At 45.9% G+C, this 26419-nt stretch overlaps 4 protein-coding genes across 4 annotated transcripts in view; 3 read left to right on the top strand and 1 right to left on the bottom strand.

The window, feature by feature from the left end:
• LOC130202191 (cysteine-rich protein 2-like) overlaps nucleotides 1-4345 on the bottom strand; it is a 9253-nt gene extending 4908 nt beyond the window's left edge. Inside the window, exon 1 of the mRNA XM_056427559.1 lies at nucleotides 4239-4345. Coding sequence (XP_056283534.1) covers nucleotides 4239-4281 — 43 coding nt within the window. The 5' untranslated portion in view covers nucleotides 4282-4345. The remainder of the gene's footprint in view (nucleotides 1-4238) is intronic.
• Nucleotides 4346-9188: 4843 nt separating this feature from the next.
• LOC130202993 (uncharacterized) lies at nucleotides 9189-12033 on the top strand. The gene is made up of 6 exons (XM_056428892.1): nucleotides 9189-9252; nucleotides 9371-9688; nucleotides 10327-10587; nucleotides 10882-10935; nucleotides 11030-11221; nucleotides 11499-12033. Exons 1-5 carry the CDS (start codon nucleotides 9189-9191, stop codon nucleotides 11143-11145), a joined length of 813 nt encoding a protein of 270 aa, XP_056284867.1. The 3' UTR covers nucleotides 11146-11221; nucleotides 11499-12033.
• Nucleotides 12034-13373: 1340 nt separating this feature from the next.
• Nucleotides 13374-14978, top strand: LOC130202203 (fatty acid-binding protein, brain). The gene is made up of 4 exons (XM_056427574.1): nucleotides 13374-13484; nucleotides 13558-13730; nucleotides 13896-13997; nucleotides 14545-14978. Exons 1-4 carry the CDS (start codon nucleotides 13412-13414, stop codon nucleotides 14593-14595), a joined length of 399 nt encoding a protein of 132 aa, XP_056283549.1. The 5' UTR covers nucleotides 13374-13411; the 3' UTR covers nucleotides 14596-14978.
• Nucleotides 14979-15780: 802 nt separating this feature from the next.
• On the top strand, nucleotides 15781-21422 carry smpdl3a (sphingomyelin phosphodiesterase acid like 3A). The gene is made up of 8 exons (XM_056427520.1): nucleotides 15781-15907; nucleotides 16353-16566; nucleotides 17354-17498; nucleotides 18126-18222; nucleotides 18299-18462; nucleotides 19349-19529; nucleotides 19779-19903; nucleotides 20740-21422. Exons 1-8 carry the CDS (start codon nucleotides 15793-15795, stop codon nucleotides 21058-21060), a joined length of 1362 nt encoding a protein of 453 aa, XP_056283495.1. The 5' UTR covers nucleotides 15781-15792; the 3' UTR covers nucleotides 21061-21422.
• Nucleotides 21423-26419: the final 4997 nt, after the last annotated feature.

Genomic DNA, 26419 nt, shown 5'->3' on the forward strand with positions numbered 1-26419 from the left:
AAGAAGAAGAAGAAGAAGAAGATGTTGTTAATAAAACATATAAACCTCAAAGAGGATTCCAGAGGAGGAGGAGAAGAAGAGGAGGAGGAGGAGGAGAAGGAGGAGGAGAAGGAGGAGAGGAGAGAGGAGGAGAAGAGAGGAGAAGGAGGAGGAGAAGGAGGAGAAGAGAGGAGGAGGAGAAGGAAGAAGAGGAGGAGGAGGAGGAGAGGAGAGGAGGAGGAGAGGAAGAAGAGGAGGAGGAGGAAGAAGAGGAGAAGGAGAAGAAGAGGAGGAGAAGGAGGAGGAGAAGGAGAAGAAGAGGAGGAGGAGAATAAGAGAGGAGGAGGAGAAGGAGTAGAAGAGGAGGAGGAGAAGAAGAGAGGAGAAGGAGAGAGGAGGAGAAGAAGAAGGAGGAGGAGAAGAAGAAGAAGAAGAAGAAGAAGATGTTGTTAATAAAACATATAAACCTCAAAGAGGATTCCAGAGGAGGCGGAGAAGAAGAGAGGAGGAGGAGGAGGAGAAGGAGGAGGAGAAGGAGGAGGAGAAGAAGAGAGGAGGAGGAGGAGAAGGAGGAGAGAAGAGGAGAAGGAGAAGAAGAGGAGGAGGAGAAGGAGGAGAGAAGAGGAGAAGGAGAAGAGGAGGAGGAGAAGAAGAGAGGAGGAGGAGAAGAGGAGGAGGGGAAGGAGAGAGGAGGAGGGGGAGGAGGAGGAGGAGGAGGAGAAGGAGAAGAAGAGGAGGAGGAGAAGAAGAGGAGGAGGAGAATAAGAGAGGAGGAGGAGAAGGAGGAGAAGAAGAGAGGAGAAGGAGGAGAGAGGAGGAGGAGAGGAGGAGGAGAAGAAGAAGAAGAAGAAGAAGAAGAAGAAGAAGAAGAAGAAGAAGAAGAAGAAGAAGAAGAAGAAGAAGATGTTGTTAATAAAACATATAAACCTCAAAGAGGATTCCAGAGGAGGCGGAGAAGAAGAGAGGAGGAGGAGGAGGAGGAGGAGGAGAAGGAGGAGGAGAGGAGGAGAGAGGAGGAGAAGGAGGAGAAGAAGGAGAGAGGAGGAGAGGAGGAGCAGGAGGAGGAGCAGGAGGAGGAGGAGCAGGAGGAGGAGGAGGAGAGAAGAGGAGAAGGAGAAGAAGAGGAGGAGGAGAAGAAGAGAGGAGGAGGAGAGGAGGAGGAGGAGGGAGAGAGGGGGAGGGGGAGGAGGAGGAGGAGGAGGAGGAGAAGAAGAAGAGGAGGAGGAGAAGGAGGAGAAGGAGAAGAAGAGGAGGAGGAGGAGAAGAAGAGGAGGAGGAGAATAAGAGAGGAGGAGGAGAAGGAGGAGAAGAAGAGAGGAGAAGGAGAGAGGAGGAGAAGAAGAAGGAGGAGGAGAAGAAGAAGAAGAAGAAGAAGAAGAAGAAGAAGAAGAAGAAGAAGAAGAAGAAGAAGAAGAAGAAGAAGAAGAAGAAGAAGAAGAAGAAGAAGAAGAAGATGTTGTTAATAAAACATATAAACCTCAAAGAGGATTCCAGAGGAGGCGGAGAAGAAGAGAGGAGGAGGAGGAGGAGAAGGAGGAGGAGAAGGAGGAGAGAGGAGGAGAAGGAGAAGGAGAAGAAGAGGAGGAGAAGAAGAGGAGGAGGAGGAGAAGGAGGAGAGAAGGAGATGGAGGAGAAGAGGAGGAGAAGAAGAAGAGGAGGAGGAGAGGGGGAGAGGAGGAGGGGAAGGAGAGGAGGAGGGGGAGGAGGAGGAGGAGGAGAGAGGAGAAGGAGAAGAAGAGGAGGAGAAGGAGGAGGAGAAGGAGAAGAAGAGGAGGAGGAGAATAAGAGAGGAGGAGGAGAAGGAGAAGAAGAGGAGGAGGAGAAGAAGAGAGGAGGAGAAGGAGAAGAAGAGGAGGAGGAGAATAAGAGAGGAGGAGGAGAAGGAGGAGAAGGAGAGAGGAGGAGAAGAAGAAGAAGAAGAAGAAGAAGAAGAAGAAGAAGAAGAAGAAGAAGAAGAAGAAGAAGAAGAAGAAGAAGATGTTGTTAATAAAACATATAAACCTCAAAGAGGATTCCAGAGGAGGCGGAGAAGAAGAGAGGAGGAGGAGGAGAAGGAGGAGGAGAAGGAGGAGAGAGGAGGAGAAGGAGAAGGAGAAGAAGAGGAGGAGGAGGAGAAGGAGGAGGAGAAGGAGGAGAGAGGAGAAGGAGAAGGAGGAGAAGGAGGAGGAGAAGGAGGAGAGAGGAGGAGAAGGAGAAGGAGAAGAAGAGGAGGAGAAGAAGAGAGGAGGAGGAGAAGGAGGAGAGAAGAGGAGAAGGAGAAGAAGAGGAGGAGGAGAAGAAGAGAGGAGGAGGAGAAGAGGAGGAGGGGAAGGAGAGAGGAGGAGGGGGAGGAGGAGGAGGAGGAGGAGAAGGAGAAGAAGAGGAGGAGGAGAAGAAGAGAGGAGGAGAAGGAGGAGGAGAAGGAGAAGAAGAGGAGGAGGAGAATAAGAGAGGAGGAGGAGAAGGAGGAGGAGAAGAAGAAGAAGAAGAAGAAGAAGAAGAAGAAGAAGAAGAAGAAGATGTTGTTAATAAAACATATAAACCTCAAAGAGGATTCCAGAGGAGGCGGAGATAACACATGGCGTGTGTGTGTGTGGGGGGGGCTTCTGCCTCTCCAGAGAAAAGAAGACAGAGGAACGAAAAAGAAAAAAATTGATTTGCGTGACGCACGATCAATTATTCACACGGCCATGTGGCGCACGGCTTCAGACGGTATGTGGGCTCTCGTGTCTGAGGGGGGGGGGACAAAAGGTCATTTAAAGGTCACGAGATGTCAGGTAACACCGTCTCGTCGTGACGGCCGGAGGCGACCCGGACGGTGAGCGGCTCTCATGGAGATAGTGGGCCCGATATAGCTGGTGTCCATGACCCCATGACCTCATGACCCCATGACCTCATGACGGGGGGAGAATCACACTCCTGTAATGTTACATCATAACAGAGTGACAGCAGGGGAACGTTAACCCTTTGGGTTCTGATGTGTCACCTGATCCAGATCATTACGTGTGAGTTATTATATTTATACTCCGTGAGGCGGCGGTGGACTCCTCCTGAGATGTGTGTTAATAAAGCTGTTCAGACGTCAAACTAAATAAAATAATTTAAATTAATAAAATATCTTATTTCAGATGGAGTGAGAGTCGCGCGCGAGCCGAGAAGGATTGTTGACGGGGTCTCAATGTATAAAAGAGGCGTGTCCGTCAGTTTTATTTTTTCTTACCAAGCTATAGTGATTTGCAGGCAGTCTTGCGGGCCAGAGTTAAACTCAAACGGGCCGCATCCGGCCCGCGGGCCGCTAGTTGAATAGGCCTGCTGTAGATTATTAGGAACTGTTCTCGATGCCAATACTAATATTTTGAATATTTGTTACAGAGTATTTCTACTCTACTTTTACTTCAGTAGCGTATAGGAGTACTTCCCCTCTCCCATGACTCATGGATTATCATCGTTTAATAACTTAATATTGACGTCTTTATGAACCCGACTCCCCTCGTCCGGCTTAAACGTCTGAAATAAGATATTAATTCATTTTTTTATGTTATTTTCTACGTTTCTGGCCCTGATGATGTCTTTATACTCGGAATAAAAAGTTGTTATTCGTGAGGATGATCTCGCTGAACAACAACGTGCACGTTGATGATTAAACCTTCATATTTATTAATTGAGAACATGACATAAAGGTTACACACACAATCAGATAGTTTTAAAATCGTTTCCATGCTGGTGAGAATGAAGTGTTCCCTCTCACGTGACGTCTGAACAGCTTTATGAACACACATCTCAGGAGGAGTCCACCGCCGCCTCACACAGTGTAGATATAATAACTCACATGTAATGATCTGGATCACGTGACACATCAGAACCCAAAGGGTTAACTTCCCCTGCTGTCACTTTGTTATGATGTAACATTACAGGAGTGAAGTCAACCATATTTTAGATTATTCATCTTCCACAAAGCCACACCTGTAATAATAAAAAACAAGAAGCTGCACATGTTGTTTTTAAATAGTTGATTTATAAGATAAGACGTGCATTAAGTGCATTTTTTATCATATAGACATCTTTAAAAAATATATTCTTCAATATATTTTTTGGGGATATAGTTCTAATAATAAAATAACACACTCATTAAATATATATAGTAGTGTGGTGAGTGCTCTGGTGGCTCAGGGTGGATCTCCCGGTTGATGATTCATTGTCATAAATCGAGGAGCGGCGGCTCACCGGCAACGAGCCGCGGCACCGGAACCAGAAATAAATAATAACACAATAACACTCACCGAAATACACCGTCTTGTCGCATTTTGGACATTTTGAAGCCATGATGCGCGTGAACAAAGAGACGGAGTGCTGCTGTCTGTCTCTCTCTCTCTCTCTCTGGTCCGGTGCTGCTGGTGAGACGCTCACCTCCTCCCTCTGGCTCGTCTGCCTCATTTACATAAACCACGCCCCCAGGATGACGTCATGCAGAGATATAAATTATGCGCGTATTTTGGCATTGCTGATGGGGAAGATTACAAAATATATATAATTAAAACAATAATAATAATGCACAGAGAAATATACATGTGTACACAAAAAACGTATTATTATAATTATAATATAATTATAATTATTATTATTGTTATTATGATTATAATAATTATAATAATTATAATTATAATTACAATTATTATTATTATTACTATAATAATTATAATTATTATTATTATTGTTTACTTTAAGTTTCATGGTGTCTATTTTCTTCTAGATTTTAAACTTTTTTTGATGCTAAAAAATGCTAAAAAATAGATATAAAATTCATATTCAGCTTATTTTCCTGTAACACTACCAGTACAGTTGGTTCATATATATTTATATTATTTTATAAATCTATGTATATATATATATATATATATATATATATATGACATTGTTGTACTTCTACTTACTTTGAAGGAGTGTCGTGATTCATCATAAATCATATCAACGTCTGCATCGTGCTGTGTTCGTGTCCTCGTTGGCCGTCGGACATCACGGCTCTCCACGGGAATGTTAAGTGTTGCTCTGCAGCTCCAAAGAGGGAAGAAAGATAGAATAGAGAGAGGAGAGAGAGGAGAGAGAGAGAGAGAGAGCTGCAGAGCCACGTTCCTAGCACCGTGACACGAGGAGGAGGCCGGTGGTTTGGGGTGAAGGAAAAACACAGAGAACATTAAAATATTAATATTATTTAAATGGGCAAAAAAAAATCAGAAATGAACTTAGTCTCGGTATAATTCCAGTTTTTGGATCAAATGCATAAAAACACGTTATTTTCCCTTTTTTTAATTCAACTAAACGTTGTTCTGTTTTGGTTGATTAGTTTTATTAGTTTGCATGTCACCGATTTTTCAAACTGTTTTTAAAAAATCTTCCAAAAACAGAATCACGTTACCGGGGGCACCGTTACCGGGGACACCGTTACCGGGGACACATCCAGCGGTTGCACAAAGAAATGTAGCAATGCATCGGTACAGGAAGTGTGCATGTTGAACAGGAAGTGTGCATGTTGGACAGGAAGTGTGCATGTTGGATAGGAAGTGTGCATGTTGGACAGGAAGTGTGCATGTTGGACAGGAAGTGTGCATGTTGGATAGGAAGTGTGCATGTTGGATAGTAAGTGTGCATGTTGGACAGGAAGTGTGCATGTTGTATAGGAAGTGTACATTTTGGACAGGAAGTATGCATGTTGGACAGGAAGTGTGCATGTTGGATAGGAAGTGTGCATGTTGGACAGGAAGTGTGCATGTTGGATAGGAAGTGTGCATGTTGGATAGGAAGTGTGCATGTTGGACAGGAAGTGTGCATGTTGTATAGGAAGTGTACATTTTGGACAGGAAGTATGCATGTTGGACAGGAAGTGTGCATGTTGGACAGGAAGTGTGCATGTTGGATAGGAAGTGTGCATGTTGGATAGGAAGTGTGCATGTTGGACAGGAAGTGTGCATGTTGTATAGGAAGTGTACATTTTGGATAGGAAGTGTGCACGTTGGACAGGAAGTATGCATGTTGGACAGGAAGTGTACATGTTTGACAGGAAGCTTGTTCGCATGTCTCCCAGTTCACTGGAATGTGACGGACCGTATCGACTTGAGTCCGAGGCCCTGAGTGTGAAGGCGACGGCGAGGCGAGGATTCCTGCCGGCGAGGCTCCGCCTTTCTTTTTTCCGTCTCCGAGGGCCGACGAGCCGTCGCTGTATTTTTGAAACCAGATAAACACACATAAACAGATTCGGCAAAGATGGAAACAGCGGCGATTCTTTCTCCACATAGAGAGCTCTTGGGTCGAGCCATCTGGGAGTGCACTGATCCTAAAATAAACACATCCAGATTGTGTCTCCGTGGAGTTCCCGACCTCCACAGCGCCTGGAGGTCATTCAGAAACCTGTCAGTCTGTCTTTACAGCTATCACCTGCAAATGAGAGACATGGTTATAATACTAGACAGGCACTAAATGGTCACTTTACTTTTCCTCTACCAAGAACTAATGCACTAAAGAAATCAGTAATGTACAGAGCCATTGCATCCTGGAATGTGTTCCCCTCATATGCGACTCTAACAAGAAATAAATGTGATCTCAAAAGGAAACTTAAGGCAGCAATAATCGGAAAGGAAATGATAGTAGATTAGGTTATTATTTTAGGTATTTAAGGTATTTAGGTGTTATTATTTTACTTTTAATGTAAATGTTGTTTTCTAAGTCTCAGTGTTTTTGTGACAATTTATCATGCTGTACTGCATTTGATGTATTTGTATTGTATTGTAATGTTTTTTGCCTGGACCCCAGGAAGAATAGTCTCCACTACGGTGAAGACTAATGGGGATCCTTAATAAACTAAACTCAACTAAACTAAACACCGAAACCGCTTCTGTCTCATATCGGCAAAGAAAAAAGATGGTGTTGGTTCCTCGTCGCATTTTTCTGTTCGTTTTGAGGAATAACTTTGCGTGAAAGAAGAGACGAGTCTGGGGATTGTTTACGTAACAGCGACAAATGGAGCACTACCCCAGGAGCAAGGCAGCGTACTCCCCCCCCCCACCCCCCCGGAGCCTCCCGCTCCTCCCCCATGTGCAGCAGGACGTTATCATGGATTTATTTGGCAAGTCGTTTCCTACTTAAGTTACTGCATTTCCAGAGTTACATATAATTTCAACCCAAATGAATTAGTTTCATTGTCTCAATCTAATCAACTGGTTTCCTGCGAAGACGTCATTTCATTTCAAAAAGGCTAATTGTTGAGTAATGAGTGATGAACCTTCTTTCCTGTGAAGACGTCATTTTATTTTGAAAAGGCCGTATGCGTGAAATGAGTGAATTGCTTCACATTTTCAGGGGAAACCAAAATCCTGGTTCTTTTCCAAAACAGTTTCTTGCACTGCAGCGGCGCTCGATCCGCTGAGAGATGTCCGTCAGACAGGAAGAGATTCCTGACCTGTGTTTCCGATTGGGAGAAACGAGATGATCAGCCGGGTGTCATCAGCATAATAGCTGGAAAAGCCACGTGAGGGAGTGGCAGCGCCGAGAGAGCTGGTGGACAGAGAGAAGAGGAGGGGACCCAGGACAGAGCCTTGAGGGACTCCAGTAGAGAGAGGAAGAGGAAGGGACCCAGGAGAGAGCCTTGAGGGACTCCAGTAGAGAGAGGAAGAGGAAGGGACCCAGGAGAGAGTCTTGAGGGACTCCAGTAGAGAGAGGAAGAGGAAGGGACCGAGGATAGAGCCTTGAGGGACTCCAGTAGAGAGAGGAAGAGGAAGGGACCGAGGATAGAGCCTTGAGGGACTCCAGTAGAGAGAGGAAGAGGAAGGGACTGAGGATAGAGCATTGAGGGACTCCAGTAGAGAGAGGAAGAGGAAGGGACCCAGGAGAGAGCCTTGAGGGACTCCAGTAGTTAATTTTTCAAAAGTGCATTTTTCAAAAAGTGCATTTTTGTGCAATGTACAACAGTTGCGTCGGACACGTCTGTGTTCATGTGGTCCTCATCAGAGGGTCAGACCTCCAGCTCTGCTGCTGTTGATGTCCAAATCCTCAATAAAACACTTCTCTTTCAGTTCTCAGAAAAGCTGCAAAGATAAAGCATCAGGAACCGACCGGCGATTAGACATCACACGTTATCTTATCGAACAATCTGTGCACGCTCAACGTCCTCTCTTATATTTAAGCCTCGCAGTAATTCAGAATGGACAAATGTAAAGAAATCAAACTGTCTTGAGATCCACAAGAACCTCAGAGAGATTAAAGGTTGACATCACACATGGATTCAATATCCAACTGACGAGATGACGTCAGTGTGAGGAGGCGACCGCAGGAAGTAGACGTCAGTGTGAGGAGGCGACCACAGGAAGTAGACGTCAGTGTGAGGAGGCGACCGCAGGAAGTAGACGTCAGTGTGAGGAGGCGACCGCAGGAAGTAGACGTCAGTGTGAGGAGGCAACCGCAGGAAGTAGACGTCAGTGTGAGGAGGCGACCGCAGGAAGTAGACGTCAGTGTGAGGAGGCGACCTCAGGAAGTAGACGTCAGTGTGAGGAGGCGACCACAGGAAGTAGACGTCAGTGTGAGGAGGCGACCGCAGGAAGTAGACGTCAGTGTGAGGAGGCGACCGCAGGAAGTAGACGTCAGTGTGAGGAGGCGACCGCAGGAAGTAGACGTCAGTGTGAGGAGGCGACCGCAGGAAGTAGACGTCAGTGTGAGGAGGCGACCTCAGGAAGTAGACGTCAGTGTGAGGAGGCGACCGCAGGAAGTAGACGTCAGTGTGAGGAGGCGACCGCAGGAAGTAGACGTCAGTGTGAGGAGGCGACCGCAGGAAGTAGACGTCAGTGTGAGGAGGCAACCGCAGGAAGTAGACGTCAGTGTGAGGAGGCGACCGCAGGAAGTAGACGTCAGTGTGAGGAGGCGACCTCAGGAAGTAGACGTCAGTGTGAGGAGGCGACCACAGGAAGTAGACGTCAGTGTGAGGCGACCGCAGGAAGTAGACGTCAGTGTGAGGAGGCGACCGCAGGAAGTAGACGTCAGTGTGAGGAGGCGACCGCAGGAAGTAGACGTCAGTGTGAGGAGGCGACCGCAGGAAGTAGACGTCAGTGTGAGGAGGCGACCTCAGGAAGTAGACGTCAGTGTGAGGAGGCGACCGCAGGAAGTAGACGTCAGTGTGACAAGGCGCCCGCAGGAAGTGGTTGCTCATGTTGAAGAAGCAGTCGGCGGTTGAAGCCAGGAGAAACACGATGGCTGAACTCGGGCGGATCGTCCCGTCTTGGTTTGTGATGCTGCAGCTGTTGAGCTTCAGAGGTGAGCGGGCAGCGTCTGTCTGGACCGTCGGCATGACGACGAACCGTTGGCAACTTATTTATCATCACTTTACAGTCATTTTTCATATTTTTTGTTTATTTTATACATTTCTCAACAGCAGAAACTGTGAAACATTCCTTCTTCACCGTCAGAGCCGGAGCAGACGTCTCTTTGCCCTGTGGGGGCGTGTCACCGGACCAGGAGTCATGTGACTTCACTACTTGGCTCTTCACTGGTTCAGGAAATACAAAAGCAGTGTTTGAAGATGGGAAGATTCCTAAAGATGCAGAAGATAAATCAGACCGGCTGAGTGTTTCAGAGAATTGTTCTCTGGTTATAAAGAATGTCTCCGTGGAGGATGTGGAGTGTTACACCTGCAGACGGTTCACATCAGGAACACAAGAAGATGCTGAGGTTTACCTCTCCGTGGTCTCCTGTGAGTATTCACATCGTAATGTTTTCAAACTCTCTCTTTAGATCAATATCCTGCAGCATTATAATAATAATCACGTCTCCATCTCCCCACCAGTGACTGAAAAAAACTAAAAACATTTATTAAAATTGAATTTATTAAAAGTGTACAGTATTTATTAAAAGTGTATTGATCAAAAGTGCATTTTTCAAGTTTATTTTTCAAAAGTTTATTTATTAAAAGTGAATTTTTCAAAAGTATATTTATTAAAAGTTTATTCATCAAAAGTGCATTTTTTTAAAGTTTATTTTTCACGTTTATTTTTCAAAAATGCATTTTTCAAAAGTGTATTTATTAAAAGTGCATTTTTCAAAAGTGCATTTTAAAAAAGTTTATATTTCAAAAGTTTATTTTTCAAAAATGCATTTTTTTAAAGTGTATTCATTAAAAGTGAATTTTTTAAAAGTGTATTGATTAAAAGTGAATTTTTTAAAAGTTTATTTATTAAAAGTGAATTTTTCAACAAGTGCATTCATTAAAAGTGCATTTTTCAAAAGTGCATTTTTCAAAAGTGCATTTTTCAAAAGTGCATTTTTCAAAAGTGATCAATATCTTAGATCAATATCCTGCGACATCATAATAATCACCACGTCTCCCCCCAGTGACTGAGCAGAGGAGCTCTGATGAGGCGGCCTTCAGCTGCTCCGTGTCCATCTACAGTGACATATGCAGACACACAGTGAGGTGGCTGCACGAGGGCAACAGGAGAGACGTGGTGACATCACGGCGGCCATGTTCAGCCTGGCACATTATGAAGAAATCTGACCTGGATCAGAAGACTTATGAGTTATTGAAATGTGAAGTGACTGATGGATACAGTGGCAAGGTGCACCAGTTCCCCCTCAGCCCTCCTCCGTCCTCAGGTGAGAACATGAAGAGCTAAAATTATTAATATTTGAGTTTTTAATATTGCATCACATGATATCTGAAGTTCTTCTCGTTGCATTTTGTTGATGAAAAGTTCATTTTTCAAAAGTGAGATAAAAAAATTGCATTTTTCAAAAATTGCATTTTTTTAAAATTGCGTTCATTATGTTCATGTGGTCATAAAGTTTATGTTCATGTGGTCATGAAGTTTATGTTCATGTGGTCATAAAGTTTATGTTCATGTGGTCATGAAGTTCTTCTCGTTGCATTTTGTTATTTTATTTGTTCAGGTGATGATGCAACGCCAGTGAAATCTGAACAGGACGTCAATGCAACCGATCAAGGTAGTGACTGTACACAACAACAACAACACACAACAACGCTAACACACACCCCGTCATGTGCATGACCCCCGGACCTCAACCCGTCTCCCCCCAGGCTGGACCAGGTCCACCGTGGTGGTTCTGGGTTTAGCCGCGATGCTAACGAGCGTTGTGAGCGTCAACATCTGGACCAGAGCTAAAGATGAGAGCCTCCAGGGAGGGAGCCTTTGACCTCCAGAAGGGGTCATGACCTCCAGAAGGGGTCATGACCTCCAGGCCCGATTTGTCAAATGTGTATTTTTCAAAAGTGAGATTTTTTTAAAGTGCATTTTTCAAAAGTGCATTTTTCAAAAGTGAGATTTTAAAAAAGTAAATTTTTTAAAAGTGCATTTTTCAAAAGTGCATTTTTCAAAAGTGCATTTTTCAAAAGTGAGATTTTTCAAAAGTAAATTTTTCTAAAGTGAGATTTAAAAAATGTTACTTTTTCTAAAGTGAGATTTTAAAAATGTTAATTTTTAAAAAGTGCATTTTCAGAGATGAGGTCCATGTTGAAGCTGAACTCAACTCTTTTTTTCTGTTTTCAGTGAACAAAAGTGGGATGGCAGAAATCTCTGTGAGTTGGAACGTTGACGAGTCAAACCCGTGTTTGAGATGTTTGTTTCACTCTGAATGTACGAGAGAGAGACGGAGACGCAGGAACAGAATAAACACGATGAATGTTCTGACACGGAGGCTCATTGTACAGCTACTTCCCAGGGTGCATTGGGACAAGCACACTTAAAAATAGCAACACCTTTAAAATGTAATCTAATAAACAAAAGGCTCAAAAGTGACCAGAGAGTTTTTTTACAGGAGCGTCATGAGGAAGAGGAAGATGGCGGTCTCACTGGACTGATGAACAACACCGACCACAGAGTCCACTGCTGCTAAACCTCCTGACATGAGAGTGGATGACGAGATAATCATCCATGTTCAAAGTGACATCATGACCAGAGGTCAGGAGGCGGCCATGTTGGATAAACACAAAGGTTTAATGTGTTTTGTTACTTTTAAGTGAATATTGATTTTTGTAGTTGAGTACATTTTGATTGTGTTGTGAAGTTTTACGATAAAAAGAACAAAAATGTGTTTTACTTACATTTGTATTGTTAAATAAGCTGTTTTCTTTCTTGCTCAGCTTTCATATATATATATATATATCAATAAATATATATATAATTTTAATTTCCTTTATTATAATTGTAATTATTAAATGTAATATGCCCTGTTATTTTTATTTTATTGTATATTTGCAATAAAAATGTTGCTACTTGCTTCAAATAATTTGAATGAAGTAAAATCTAGTCTAAAAAATAAATACTTCAATCGCTTCTATTTCTCACCAGAGGGTGGCGCCAGAGACACTTTACAACAAACTATGCACACGCACACACACACACACACACACTCGAGCGTGTTTATTGTACTTCTGTGCTCAGCTTCTACTGAACTGATAATGAAACATGAAAAAAGGAAGGAATGTTTTAGATCAGAGGAAGAAGAGAATATTATGACAGAGAAATAGATAAACATAAAGAAGCATAACAAATAGAAGAAAAAGCACATTGTGTGATTTATGACATAATTATGTTTTTAAGAAAATGAAACCGCCTCCAGAAACATCTGAGACACATTTAATAATGTTTTTATAATAAATGTATAAATGAGTCTCTGAATGCTGTGTGAACTAACCCCTCTAAAGCTTCATAATATAGAGTTTTATTAATAAATGTAAAATAAAATAGTATCATCAGGTCAAAACACGACCTCACAGATATCAGATGAGACTCACATTAAGGGGCGGAGCTATGGTGTTACTAGTTGTTCTCAGATGTTATTGTTAAATATGCAAATGAGTCGTACCATGGAAACCTTTGGTGAATATAAGTTAGATCTACACACACACACACACTGTCATACATGTATAGACAGTAATTAGTGTGTGTGTTGAGCATGAAGAAATTTCATTTTAGGGGGGGGGGGGGGGTTTGGGGTATGGAGGGGGGGGGGGTTGTTACAGCAGATTAGGACAAAGGGCTGTCAAACTCACTGATTCTGCTCTAGCGCCCCCCGGTCTGTCCTGGGGGGGAGCTTCAAATAAAACTTTTTTATTTTGGGTGAAATGCAAAATGAAGTTTTTTGGGCTGAGATGTGGCGACCTACCCCCCCTCCCCCCCCCCCCCCCCCCCGAATGAGAATAATGACATCATTCTGCATATAAATGGAGTAATTTAGCTTCTTTTCTTCTCCCCTTTCTTCTTTTCTTTTCTTTTCTTCTCTTCTCACACCGTGACCCACTTTAAATACACCAATCGGCAACCAGGGGAGAAGATCTCCTGAGCCAACGGGACGGCTCGGCCACGCCCCGCCCCTGCGCATACTAATGAGCGGGGGCATAATAACCTCGGGGGACCCTCGGCCCGCCTCACTGTGCTCTGCCTCCCCGACGACCTTCACCATGGTCGATGCCTTCTGTGCCACCTGGAAGCTGGTCGACAGCGACAACTTCGACGAGTACATGAAAGCCCTCGGTGAGTAGCGGCCCGGCTCCTTACCTTCTGAGGACGGAGGACTCGACCTCTGACCCCCCCCCCCTCTCCTCAGGCGTGGGCTTCGCCACCCGGCAGGTCGGCAACGTGACCAAGCCGACCGTGGTCATCAGCCAGGAGGGCGACAAGGTGCTGGTCCGCACCCAGAGCACCTTCAAGAACACCGAGATCTCCTTCACGCTGGGGGAGGAGTTCGACGAGGTCACCGCCGACGACAGGAGCTGCAAGGTGAGGTCCGCTGAGCGCCGAGGGCGTCCGCCCAGAGGCCTGCGGCGGGGGCTTTACTCAGAAATCGTATTTAAGTTGAGCTTGTGTACTCGGGGTCAAACTTGGGGAGTGGGGTTGTTTTTTCCCGATGCTCTTGAATCCATCGCCCCCCCTGTGGTCTTCCAGTCCACGGTGACCCTGGAGGGCGACAAGCTGGTCCACGTCCAGAAGTGGGACGGCAAAGAGACCAAGTTCGTCCGGGAAATCAAGGACGGCAAGCTGGTGATGGTGAGACCGATGCGCGCATACACACACACACACACACACACACACACACATACGAAAACGACACAAAAGAAACCCCACAAAGAGACACAAAACGACCACAGAGACATGAAACAACCACAGAGACACAAAACGACCACAAAAAGACATGAAACGACCACAAAGAGACAATAAACAACCACAAAGAGACAATAAACAACCACAAAGAGACAATAAACAACCACAAAGAGACACGAAACAAGAGAGATGTGTAACAGTGTAAAAAAACAGAAAACAACAAAATAGACAGAAAGTTTTGAGTCTGTCTCAAACTAAAAGTTGAAATAGTCTAAAACACAATTTTCGGTCAGGTTTGACTTCCTGAAGCCCCAGAAGCATTGTGTGTGTGTGTGTGTGTGTGTGTGTGTGTGTGTGTGTGTGTGTGTGTGTCAGCGTGATGGATGAGTGTGTTTCTTTGAGTCCACTGAGCTCTGTTGTCGAGTCCCAACAGCCTCACATGGCGGGGCCCTCTGCTCTGGTCGTCATGGTAACGCTCCTCTCTCCCCTGCAGAACCTGACCTTTGAGGAGATCCATGCGGTGCGCAGCTACGAGAAGGTGTGAGCCCCCCCCCCCCACGCCCCCCGGCCCGAGAAACGTTGATTTCCATAACTGTTGTTTGACTGTACGCTTCTCTTTGCACTTCGTTCTCCTTTTTTTTGTAATTCTTTTTTTTTTTTTTATATATTATGAAAAAACTAATTCTGTCATGGTGAATGGATCGTCTTTGCAACCCTGAAATTAAAAAGAAAACACAGAGTACATGCGTGGCTCTTCTCTTTTGTGTGTCGTGTTGTGTTCAAGGAGGCCGGAAAAGGGAGGAGGCCGGACGGCGCCTCGGTGTCTTGGTGCGCGATTCTTGCACCTTCCGCCAAAAAAAGTTCCTCGTTTGTTTGTGTTTTTTTAATATGAACATTCTTTGGCAATAAACCTGTTTCTGATTCTGATTTCTTTCTGAAATAAATATTCCTCCAACGAAATAATTTGATTTAACCACAATTAGATTATTTTATAGGACACAGTTTGAAAAAATTGCAGTTTGTCGTTTTTATTCCCCAAAAAATCTCTCTTCACCAGGAGAAACGTGCATGTGTGCATGTGTGTGTGTGTGTGTGTGTGTGTGTGTGTGTGTGTGTGTGTGTGTGTGTGTGTGTGTGTGTGTGTGTGTGAGCGTGTGTGTGTGTGAGAGCGTGCTAATCTCGCATTCTGCTGATAATATTTTGGGTCACGGGCCTCTCTGTGTTAAAGTGACCGTTTATTGACGTGTTATGACTCCTCTCTCACTCCTTTTCTTTTCTTTTTAATAGAGTGAGTAGTAGATCTGCATTGTGGTGAAACACCGTCGTAGTTTGACCTCTTTGACCACTTTTCAAATCGCCGAACATAATAAGTTGTCTGGGTGTTGGGTCACGAAGAGTACCATACCAATTTAATGTTTGGTAGTAAAAGTATATCAGATTGCAGAATTGCCATTAAAAGCCAAAGCCCTGCATTGTAAATATGAATTAAGTATAAGTGCATAGTATATAACAGTTTTATATTTAGTTGGGTCTAAAATCTATAATAATGAAGCTGTTTTAGAAGATTGTCACATATTTAGTGTCTTAATTTGTGATAAAATCAAAAGCACCTTTAAGGGACGCTTTATTGCAGTGTATGAGAAACTCCTCCATAAGCCCCGCCCTCTAAGCTCCAGAAGAGTCACGTGACCACCGGAGGCTACTTCCTGTTTACTACGGAGAAGTATATGGTTGAGTGTATATGAACAATAACGCGATCAACATGGCGCGGCTCGTGTGCGTCGCGCTGCTGCTGCTGAGCGGCGCGACTCCGCACGCGGCGTCCCCCGCCGGGAGAGGCTCTCCGCCGGGCGCAGGTGAGCGGCTGCTGCGGTCCGTCACATGTTCAGCAGGAATGAACAGGTGTGATTATAAACAATATGTAGTGGAATGTAAACAATATGTAGTGGAATATAAACAATATGTAGTGGAATGTAAACAATATGTAGTGGAATATAAACAATATGTAGTGGAATATAAACAATATGTAGTGGAATATAAACAATATGTCGTGGAATATAATCAATATGTAGTGGAGTTAACAATATGTAGCAGAATGTCAACAATATGTAACGGAATGTAAACAATATGTAGCAGAATATAAACAATATGTAGCGGAATGTAAACAATATGTAGCAGAATATAAACAATATGTAGCAGAATATAAACAATATGTAGCGGAATGTAAATGATATATATCAGAATGTAAACGATATAATATAACAGGTGTTGTCATGGTCCCGGTCCCCTCCGTGTTTCCAGGCCGGTTCTGGCACATCACGGACCTCCACCTGGACCCGTCCTACCAGCCGGGCCCGGACCCCACCAAGGTGTGCTCCTCCTCCAGGGGAGAGGCCGCGGCCCACGCCGGCCTCTTCGGGGACTTCCTGTGCGACGCTCCCTACGCGCTCATCCAGTCTGCCTTCGCCCACATGGCGCCGCTCACACGGCCCCAGGACTTCATCATCTGGACCGGGTCGGTACCTCATGGAGACGGGGATCTCTTCTTCTTCTTCTTCTTGTTGTTGTTGTTGTTGTTCTTCTTCTTTGAGAGTTTTAGTCTCGTTTATTGCATGTAAATAATCATCTCATAGAAACTCTCTGTGGTTCGACAGTAGTTTCATAATGTGTGTGTGTGTGTGTGTGTGTGTGTGTGTGTGTGTGTGTGTGTGTGTGTGTGTGTGTGTGTGTGTGTGTGTGTGTGTGTGTGTGTGTGTGTGTGTGTGTGTGTGTGTGTGTGTGTGTGTGTGTGTGTCATTTAATGGTAAACCACTCTGCGGTTAGAGAGAAGCTGTGGAGTCTCTCTTCCTCTCTCAGGAGTTCTTCTGGTTGTTTTTAGCCCACCTGACGCTCTGTGATCCAGGTGGTGACTTTAAATGAACAGAACTTCCCGTCAACAGAAGTTCACCAGAAAAATAATCTGTGACAAACGGCATCGGCCTCCTGACGGCGTTTCCACCGTGCCCAAAGAAAACCGACCAATCAGAGCCGAGGACTCTCATAACGCAGCTGTCAGTCACTGCTGGACAAGAACAAAAGAACTAGAAGAGTTTTTTAAAGAACCGTAAAGAACCTTAAAGAGCCTTAAAGAACTTTAAAGAACCGTAAAGAGCCTTAAAGAACCTTAAACAACTTTAAAGAGCCTTAAAGAGCCTGACAGAACCTAAAAAACTATTGTAGCCTAAACTCGTGAATTTAAACAAACAAAGGAACCCGGTCCGGTTCCGCAGCTCACTTGAATCTGATTGGTTCCTCTCCACCAGTGACAGTCCCCCTCACGTACCTGCAGACCAGCTCTCCACGGACTCAGTGATCCGGCTGATCAGTAACATGACCCGGACCATCAGAGACCACTTCCCCAACCTGACGGTCTACCCGGCGCTGGGGAACCACGACTACTGGCCTCAGGTACCTTTAGTCTGAGGTCCGGCTGTATAGAAGTCTATGCTTCATGTGTTAAAGCTGCATTCTCTCTACTGACCACCAGGGGGCGACTCCTCTGGTTGTATAGAAGTCTATGCTTCATGTGTTAAAGCTGCATTCTCTCTCCTGACCACCAGGGGGCGACTCATCTGGTTGTATAGAAGTCTATGCTTCATGTGTTAAAGCTGCATTCTCTCTCCTGACCACCAGGGGGCAACTCCTCTGGTTGTATAGAAGTATATGCTTCATGTGTTAAAGCTGCATTCTCTCTCCTGACCACCAGGGGGCGACTCCTCTGGTTGTATAGAAGTATATGCTTCGTGTGTTAAAGCTGCATTCTCTCCTGACCACCAGGGGGCGACTCCTCTGGTTGTATAGAAGTCTATATAAGTGACTCTACCTCTCTCTTGATTTATTCCCCTAGTAAACATTGTAAACATGAGTTTATGAACCAGAAGGTGATTGTAATTAGATTAAATAGTTTAAATGTTTCCTTTTTTTAATGGCGTTGAGTGTTTTTCCATTGTTATTACACACACGTTCCCCTTCCTGTGTGAGCTGTCTGTGAAGACGAGCCGCTGCCTAACCGTCTGTCTCGTGCCGCTCTCTCAGGACCAGATGCCGGCCTCGGCCAACGCCGTCTACGCGGCGGTGGCCCGGCTGTGGCGGCCGTGGCTGCGGCCCGCCGCTCTGCTCACGCTCTCTCGAGGTAACGGTCGTAGCGTCGGCCGCCGGGCACGGCTCGACTCAAAGTGATCGCCGGGGTCTCTGCTCTCTCCCCGCAGGGGGCTTCTACTCCCAGCTGGCTCGGCCCGGCCTGCGGGTGCTCAGCCTCAACACCGTCCTCTACTACGGCCCCGACCACGCCACCCACAACCAGACCGACCCCGCCGGGCAGTTCCAGTGGCTGGAGGAGACTCTGGAGGAAGCCGCCCGCAGCCTGGAGAAGGCACGCATGTAGACACTCAAAATACTTATTATATATATATATATATCTGTAGACCACCATTGTAAACCAGTTCAAGTGGTGGTTTTATATTCATGAAGTATTTCTCGAGCCGAGACAAATTATCTAAATATCTGTGACATCATCAAGATGTACAGCAAAGGTGACGCATAGACTTCTATACAACCAGAGGAGTCGCCCCCTGGTGGTCCATAGAGAGATAGCAGCTGTAATACATGAAGTATAGACTTCTATACAACTAGAGGAGTCGCCCCCTGGTGGTCAGGAGAGAGAATGCAGCTTTAACACATGAAGTATAGACTTCTATACAACCAGAGTAGCCCCCTGGTGGTCCGTAGAGAGATAGCAGCTGTAATACATGAAGTATAGACTTCTATGCAACCAGAGGAGTCGCCCCCTTGTGGTCAGGAGATAGAATGCAGCTTTAATACATGAAGTATATACTTCTATACAACCAGAGGAGTCGCCCCCTGGTGATCAGGAGTGAGATAGCAGCTTTAACACATGAAGCATAGACTTCTATGCAACCAGAGTAGTCGCCCCCTTGTGGTCAGGAGAGAGAATGCAGCTTTAATACATGAAGTATAGACCTCTATACAACCAGAGGAGTCGCCCCCTGGTGGTCAGGAGAGAGAATGCAGCTCTAACACATGAAGCATAGACTTCTATGCAACCAGAGGAGTCGCCCCCTTGTGGTCAGGAGAGAGATAGCAGCTTTAATACATGAAGCTTAGACTTCTATACAACCAGAGGAGTCGCCCCCTGGTGGGCAGGAGAGAGAATGCAGCTTTAACCGTTTTGCACTATTAGAGCTGAGGTTGTCCGTGCTTCCTGCTTCCTGCTTCCTCTTTCCTGCTTCCTGCTCCAGGTGTACATCATAGCTCACGTGCCGGTGGGCTACCTGCCGTTCGCCAGGAGCGTCCCCGCCCTACGAGAGAGACACAACGAGCGGCTGGTCTCCATCTTCAGGCGCCACAGTGACGTCATCGCGGGTCATTTCTACGGCCACACCCACCGCGACAGCTTCATGGTGCTGCTGGACCGAGGCGGTGAGACGCGAGCGTTTACTCTGATGGAGTAAATCACGTAGTCTACATCAGCTCTTAAAGCGACGTCGCTCCGAGTCGTCTTATCTCCCGTCAGAGAAACAGCATCTCGCTCCAGAAACACGAGAATTTAACTTTTTTACGCATTTATAAAATAAAACAGACAAATCTGCTGCCTGGTTTGTTTTAACGAAGCTAGTTTGAGACGGTCACGCCACGTTGACGCATTCTCTCGTTTTCCTCGTCTCGCAGGCAAACCGCTGAGCTCTCTCTTCGTGGCGCCGGCCGTCACGCCGATCAAACAGGTTCTGGAGCCGTACTCCAACAACCCGGCCGTCCGCGCCTACCTGTACGATGCCGAGGACTACGGACTCCTGGTGAGCGGCGCCGATGTTTGGTGGGGGAAAGTATTCAAGGAGATGTGAGACGCGGTTCCGACGTGTCGGGAAAGTCCTGAACCGGATCAACGCGCCGATCGGTTATCGTCTTACGGAGGACCTCGTTCTGATGATGTCACAGGGACAGGAAGTTAGCAAGTTAGCGTTAGCCGCTAGCCGTCAGCAGCTAAGTAACGGAGCTAACAGCTAGCGCTAGCATGGAGGTTCCATTGAGGTAAATGATGTGTTCAAGCTCCGCTTACTAAAAATAAGTACTCTGCGAAGTAAATTTAAGATATACTACTTTAATTTGATGTGTATCTTGTAAGTTGTTGTGATAAACTGGTTTGAATCCAGTTGTTTGAGGAGGAAATAGATATTATTATTATTTATTATTTTATAATGCACTGATACATCTGCTGCATGGGTTTCAGTATCGGGAAGGAAAGAAAAAGGTCAAAGAGAAAGGTCAAAGAAAGGTATCGCAACATCTCTAGAAAGAACCGCCTGTACAGGGAACTTTTAAAAACAGACAACAGGAAAATAAAAGTCTTATTTAGTTATTAGTTAGTTAAATTAAAAGATGCAGGAGAGCGACGCTCTGAAGAGAGACTCGGCTCAACTGGAAAAGTCCGTTCAGGAGTTTCTCCTTTTTGAAGTCGGTGATTAATCACACTGCCAATCAAGACACAAGAACTGTGACTGGCTTTCAACCCGACTCTAAAGACATTCTCTCTCTCTCTCTCCCTCCCTCTCTCTCTCTCTCCCTCTCTCTCTCTCTCTCTCTCCCTCTCTCTCCCTCTCTCCCCCTCGTTGTCCCCCCCCCCCTCCTGAAGGATATCTGGCAGTACTTCTTGAATCTGACGGAAGCCAACGAGAGCCGGCGTGCGGCGTGGCGTCTGGAGTACACCATGACGGAGGCCTTCGGGCTGGCCGACCTGCGGCCCGCCGGCCTCCTGCGGCTCGCCCGGAGCTTCGCGGCGCCGGGCGCCGAGTCCTTCGCCGTGTACTTCCGTCACTACGCGGTGGCGTACGACGGCGCCGCGGCGTGCGAGGGCGACTGCAAGCTCAGCCAGGTGTGTGCGGCGCTGCACCTGGACGGGCCGGCCTACTCCCAGTGTGTGGTGGGGGGGTGGAGGAGGGGAGGTCGTTTTTAAGGGGTTATTTTTAAGGGTTATTTTTAAGAGGTCCTTTTTTCTGGGTTTTTATTTGAGGGTTCTTTTTAAGGGGTTTTATTGTCAATTAATCAAACTTTATTTGTATATATATTATATAATTTGGTAGCGTAAATACAAAATAATACATTATTAATGAAATAGCAGTACAATTCAATAAAGCTGTACAGCTTAAATACAATAAATATGTGATCAACTTTAATGAATCAAACCTTTTAAACTTTTACTGAAATAAAAATGTAAAGTTGAAAGTCACTTTTTTATTTTATTTACTGAAGAGGATGTAAATCTGTTTTAAGTCTTTATCTGTTTGTTGGTTCCTTCATAAATCTGATATTTGTGTTTTTAGGTCGTTTATTCATTGTTCATTATCTTAACAAAATATTTACTGCAATATATTAATAATAATGTTTTTACTTTGTTAAAGTATTCCAGGCAAATTGTTGTATTTTTACTTTAAAAAAATATATATAATATAATTATCAAATTAATTATAAAACATAAATATAAGAATAAAATAACTTATATATATTATAATAATAATAATATATTAAAATAAATATCATATTTATAATTGTATATATATATATATACAGTTAATCACGTTGTTCAATGTAAACTTCCAGCGGGTAAAATAAAAAATGTGTACAAACTTTTTTCTCCTGTTACATATTCAACGTGTGACACGTTACGAGCTGCTGCGTAAAAAAAGAAGAAGTATGAATTGATGGAAGCGGTCCCGTTGCCCGTAACGGCGTTCACACCAGCGGCGCGGTGGAGCCTCGACCAATCACGCGTCTTCATTTCAAACGCTCTGTTTCTAAGAGGTTGGAACCGGTCTGCGGAGCTGAAGCCACGGCAACGACTCTGCAGGGGAACCGCCGACCTCCCCTGACCCCTCGCTTCAGCTAGGCCCCTCCCCCCTCGATGCCTGACAGAACGTCACCGTGGAGACGGGAGGCGGTGACGATGGAGAGGACTCCGTCGCCACGGTGACGCCGTTAAAGCCTTCAAGTCCTCTGAGGTCACCGGGAGCCAAACAGACCTTTATTTTAAATCAAATACTTTATACTACATTTATTTTGGTGATCTTGAGGAACTTTGCAGATTCACATTGATACAACTATTGCAATCAGTCATGAAGCTTTATTTTAAGATAAGATCAAACTTTATTGATCCTCGGGGGGGAAATTAACTTTGAATTAAGAAAACAAAGTATATTGATGGTTTTACCTCAGCAAGCTGAGTTCCTCCTTCACTTGTGATATATAGTTTTATAAGTTATCGTGGATGACTGGTGATTGATGGATGACTGGTGGATGACTGGTGGATGACTGGTGGATGACTAGTGGATGACTAGTGGATGACTGGTGGATGACTAGTGGATGACTGGTGGATGATTGATGGATGACTGGTGACTAGTGGATGACTGGTGGATGATTGATGGATGACTGGTGGATGACTAGTGACTGGTGACTAGTGGATGACTGGTGGATGATTGATGGATGACTGGTGGATGACTAGTGACTGGTGACTAGTGGATGACTGGTGGATGATTGATGGATGACTGGTGGATGACTGGTGGATGACTGGTGGATGACTAGTGGATGACTGGTGGATGACTGGTGGATGACTGGTGGATAACTGGTGGATGACTGGTGACTGGTGGATGACTAGTGGATGACTGGTGGATGACTGGTGGATGACTAGTGGATGACTGGTGGATGACTAGTGGATGACTGGTGAATGACTGGTGGATGACTGGTGGATGACTGGTGGATGACTAGTGGATGACTGGTGGATGACTGGTGGATGACTGGTGGATGACTGGTGGATGACTGGTGGATGACTAGTGGATGACTGGTGGATGACTAGTGGATGACTGGTGGATGACTGGTGGATGACTGGTGGATGACTGGTGGATGACTAGTGGATGACTGGTGGATGACTGGTGGATGACTAGTGGATGACTGGTGGATGACTGGTGGATGACTAGTGACTGGTGACTAGTGGATGACTGGTGGATGACTGGTGGATGACTAGTGGATGACTGGTGGATGACTGGTGGATGACTAGTGACTGGTGACTAGTGGATGACTGGTGGATGATTGATGGATGACTGGTGGATGACTGGTGGATGACTGGTGGATGACTAGTGGATGACTGGTGGATGACTGGTGGATGACTGGTGGATAACTGGTGGATGACTAGTGACTGGTGACTAGTGGATGACTGGTGGATGATTGATGGATGACTGGTGGATGACTGGTGGATGACTAGTGGATGACTGGTGGATGACTAGTGGATGACTGGTGGATGACTGGTGGATGACTGGTGGATGACTGGTGGATGACTGGTGGATAACTGGTGGATGACTGGTGGATGACTAGTGGATGACTGGTGGATGACTGGTGGATGACTAGTGGATGACTGGTGGATGACTAGTGGATGACTGGTGGATGACTGGTGGATGACTGGTGGATGACTGGTGGATGACTAGTGGATGACTGGTGGATGACTGGTGGATGACTGGTGGATGACTGGTGGATGACTGGTGGATGACTAGTGGATGACGTGGATGGCTGGTGGATGACTGGTGGATGACTAGTGGATGTGGTGGATGACTAGTGGATGTGGTGGATGACTGGTGGATGACTAGTGGATGACGTGGATGGCTGGTGGATGACTGGTGGATGACTAGTGGATGACTGGTGGATGACTAGTGGATGACTGGTGGATGACTAGTGGATGACTGGTGGATGACTGGTGGATGACTAGTGGATGTGGTGGATGACTAGTGGATGTGGTGGATGACTGTAGTGGACGTGGTGGATGACTGTAGTGGATGTGGTGGATGACTAGTGGATGTGGTGGATGACTAGTGGATGACTAGTGGATGACTGGTGGATGACTGGTGGATGACTGGTGGATGACTGGTGGATGACTAGTGGATGATTGGTGGATGACTGGTGGATGACTAGTGGATGACGTGGATGGCTGGTGGATGACTGGTGGATGACTAGTGGATGACTGGTGGATGACTAGTGGATGACTGGTGGATGACTAGTGGATGACTGGTGGATGACTGGTGGATGACTAGTGGATGACTGGTGGAAGGCCACGGGTCCAGAAGGCCACGGGTCCAGACGGCATCAGCTCAAGGCTTCTCAAATCCTGCGCAGACCAGCTGTGCGGGATAGCGGAGCACATCTTCAACTTGAGCTTGAGGCTGGGGAAAGTACCACAGCTATGGAAGACGTCCTGCGTGGTACCGGTACCAAAGACCCCGCGGCCCAAGGACCTCAATAGCTACCGGCCGGTGGCATTGACAGCCCACCTCATGAAGACCCTGGAGAGGCTGGTCCTTGCCCATCTCCGCCCTCTGGTGAGTTCATCCCTGGACCCACTCCAGTTCGCCTACCAATCTGGCATCGGGGTGGATGACGCCGTCTTCCTGCTACAAAGATGCCTCTCTCACCTGGAAAAGGCTGGAAGCACTGTGAGAGTCATGTTCTACGACTTCTCCAGTGCCTTCAACACCATACAGCCTTTGCTTCTGAGGGACAAGCTGGAGCAGAGCGGAGTGGACCACCACCTGACCGCATGGATCCTGGACTACCTCACCAACCGTCCTCAGTATGTGCGGATACGGGGGTGCGAGTCAGATCGGGTGTCCTGCAGCACAGGAGCCCCACAAGGAACCGTTCTGGCTCCATTCCTCTTCTCCATCTACACATCGGACTTCAACCACAACTCTGCTAACTGCCACCTGCAAAAGTTCTCCGATGACTCTGCAATCGTCGGCCTCATTTCCGCCGATGATGACAGGGAATACAGAGAGCTAAACCAGGACTTTAGGATGGTGCCAGCGGAACCGCCTCCAGATTAACTCCAGTAAAACCAAGGAGCTGGTGGTGGACTTCCGCTGTAAACGCCTCCTCCGGTACCGTGAGCATCCAGGGACTAGACATTGAGATCGTCAAATCTTATAAGTACCTGGGTGTTCACTTGAACAACAAACTGGACTGGTCCGACCACATACATGCACTTTATAAAAGGGACAGAGCAGACTCTTTCTGCTGAGGAGACTGAGGTCTTCGGGTGCAGGGTGCACTCCTGAAGACCTTCTTCGACTCTGTGGTGGCATCAGCCATCTTCTACGGAGTGGTCTTCTGGTGCAGCAGCATCACTGCAGCTGACAGGAGGAGAATGGACAAGCTGATAAAGAAGGCCAGCAGCGTGCTGGGCGTCCTCTGGATACCGTGGAAGTGGTGGGGACAGGAGGATGATGACGGCTGTCGTCCATGATGAGCCACGCCTCCCACCCCATGCAGGACACTCTGGTAGCGCTGCACAGCTCCTTCGGTCACCGGCTGATTCATCCCCGGTGTCTGAGGGAGAGGTACCGCAAGTCCTTTCTTCCCGCTGCGGTTAGGCTACACAACCGGCTGAGCTCCCGGTAGGCCACTTCACAACCAAACTGAACTTGGTCACTCAGCAGTTTATCACTTTATCACTCTACCACTACCTGGTGCAACAACATGTGCAATATGCTGAAGTACTTTTGTTTATATACTTTGTTTATATATATATATATACTTTTTATTCAGTCTGTACATATATTCTACTGTTTTTAATGCTTATTATATTCTACTGATGTTTTCTTTTTTAATGCTTATTATATTACTTGTTTCTATTTTATTATTCGTTTTATCAGTGAGCTATACTACTGTGATCCTGTAATTTCCCCACTGAGGGACTAATAAAGGAATATCTTATCTTATCTTATCTTATGACTGGTGGATGACTGGTGGATGACTGGTGGATGACTAGTGGATGACTGGTGGATGACTAGTGGATGACTGGTGGATGACTGGTGGATGACTAGTGGATGACTAGTGGATGACTGGTGGATGAATAGTGGATGACTGGTGGATGACTGGTGGATGACTGGTGGATGACTAGTGGATGACTAGTGGATGACTGGTGGATGACTAGTGGATGACTGGTGGATGACTGGTGGATGACTAGTGGATGACTGGTGGATGACTGGTGGATGACTGGTGGATGACTGGTGGATGACTGGTGGATGACTAGTGGATGACTGGTGGATGACTGGTGGATGACTAGTGGATGACTGGTGGATGACTGGTGGATGACTAGTGGATGACTGGTGGATGACTGGTGGATGACTAGTGGATGACTGGTGGATGACTAGTGGATGACTGGTGGATGACTGGTGTGTATGTATGTGGGTGTGTGTGTGTGTGTGTCTCAGACTTCCAGCTCACCTAATCCCTTCAGCCCCTCTCTTTAATATCGAGTCTCATATCTGATGTAA

This window comes from Pseudoliparis swirei, chromosome 12, assembly GCF_029220125.1.
Source record: "Pseudoliparis swirei isolate HS2019 ecotype Mariana Trench chromosome 12, NWPU_hadal_v1, whole genome shotgun sequence".
In the NCBI taxonomy this organism is placed as follows: Eukaryota; Metazoa; Chordata; class Actinopteri; order Perciformes; family Liparidae; genus Pseudoliparis; species Pseudoliparis swirei.

Coding starts and splice junctions, on each gene's coding strand:
- LOC130202203 (XM_056427574.1), top strand. CDS start 13,412: ATGGTCGATGCCTTCTGTGCCACCTGGAAGCTGGTCGACAGCGACAAC. Junction 13,731..13,895: donor CCGACGACAGGAGCTGCAAG/GTGAGGTCCGCT, acceptor GTGGTCTTCCAG/TCCACGGTGACCCTGGAGGG. Junction 13,998..14,544: donor AGGACGGCAAGCTGGTGATG/GTGAGACCGATG, acceptor TCTCCCCTGCAG/AACCTGACCTTTGAGGAGAT.
- LOC130202993 (XM_056428892.1), top strand. CDS start 9,189: ATGGCTGAACTCGGGCGGATCGTCCCGTCTTGGTTTGTGATGCTGCAG. Junction 9,253..9,370: donor GCAGCTGTTGAGCTTCAGAG/GTGAGCGGGCAG, acceptor ATTTCTCAACAG/CAGAAACTGTGAAACATTCC. Junction 10,936..11,029: donor CGTCAATGCAACCGATCAAG/GTAGTGACTGTA, acceptor GTCTCCCCCCAG/GCTGGACCAGGTCCACCGTG.
- smpdl3a (XM_056427520.1), top strand. CDS start 15,793: ATGAACAATAACGCGATCAACATGGCGCGGCTCGTGTGCGTCGCGCTG. Junction 15,908..16,352: donor AGGCTCTCCGCCGGGCGCAG/GTGAGCGGCTGC, acceptor CCGTGTTTCCAG/GCCGGTTCTGGCACATCACG. Junction 16,567..17,353: donor GACTTCATCATCTGGACCGG/GTCGGTACCTCA, acceptor CCTCTCCACCAG/TGACAGTCCCCCTCACGTAC.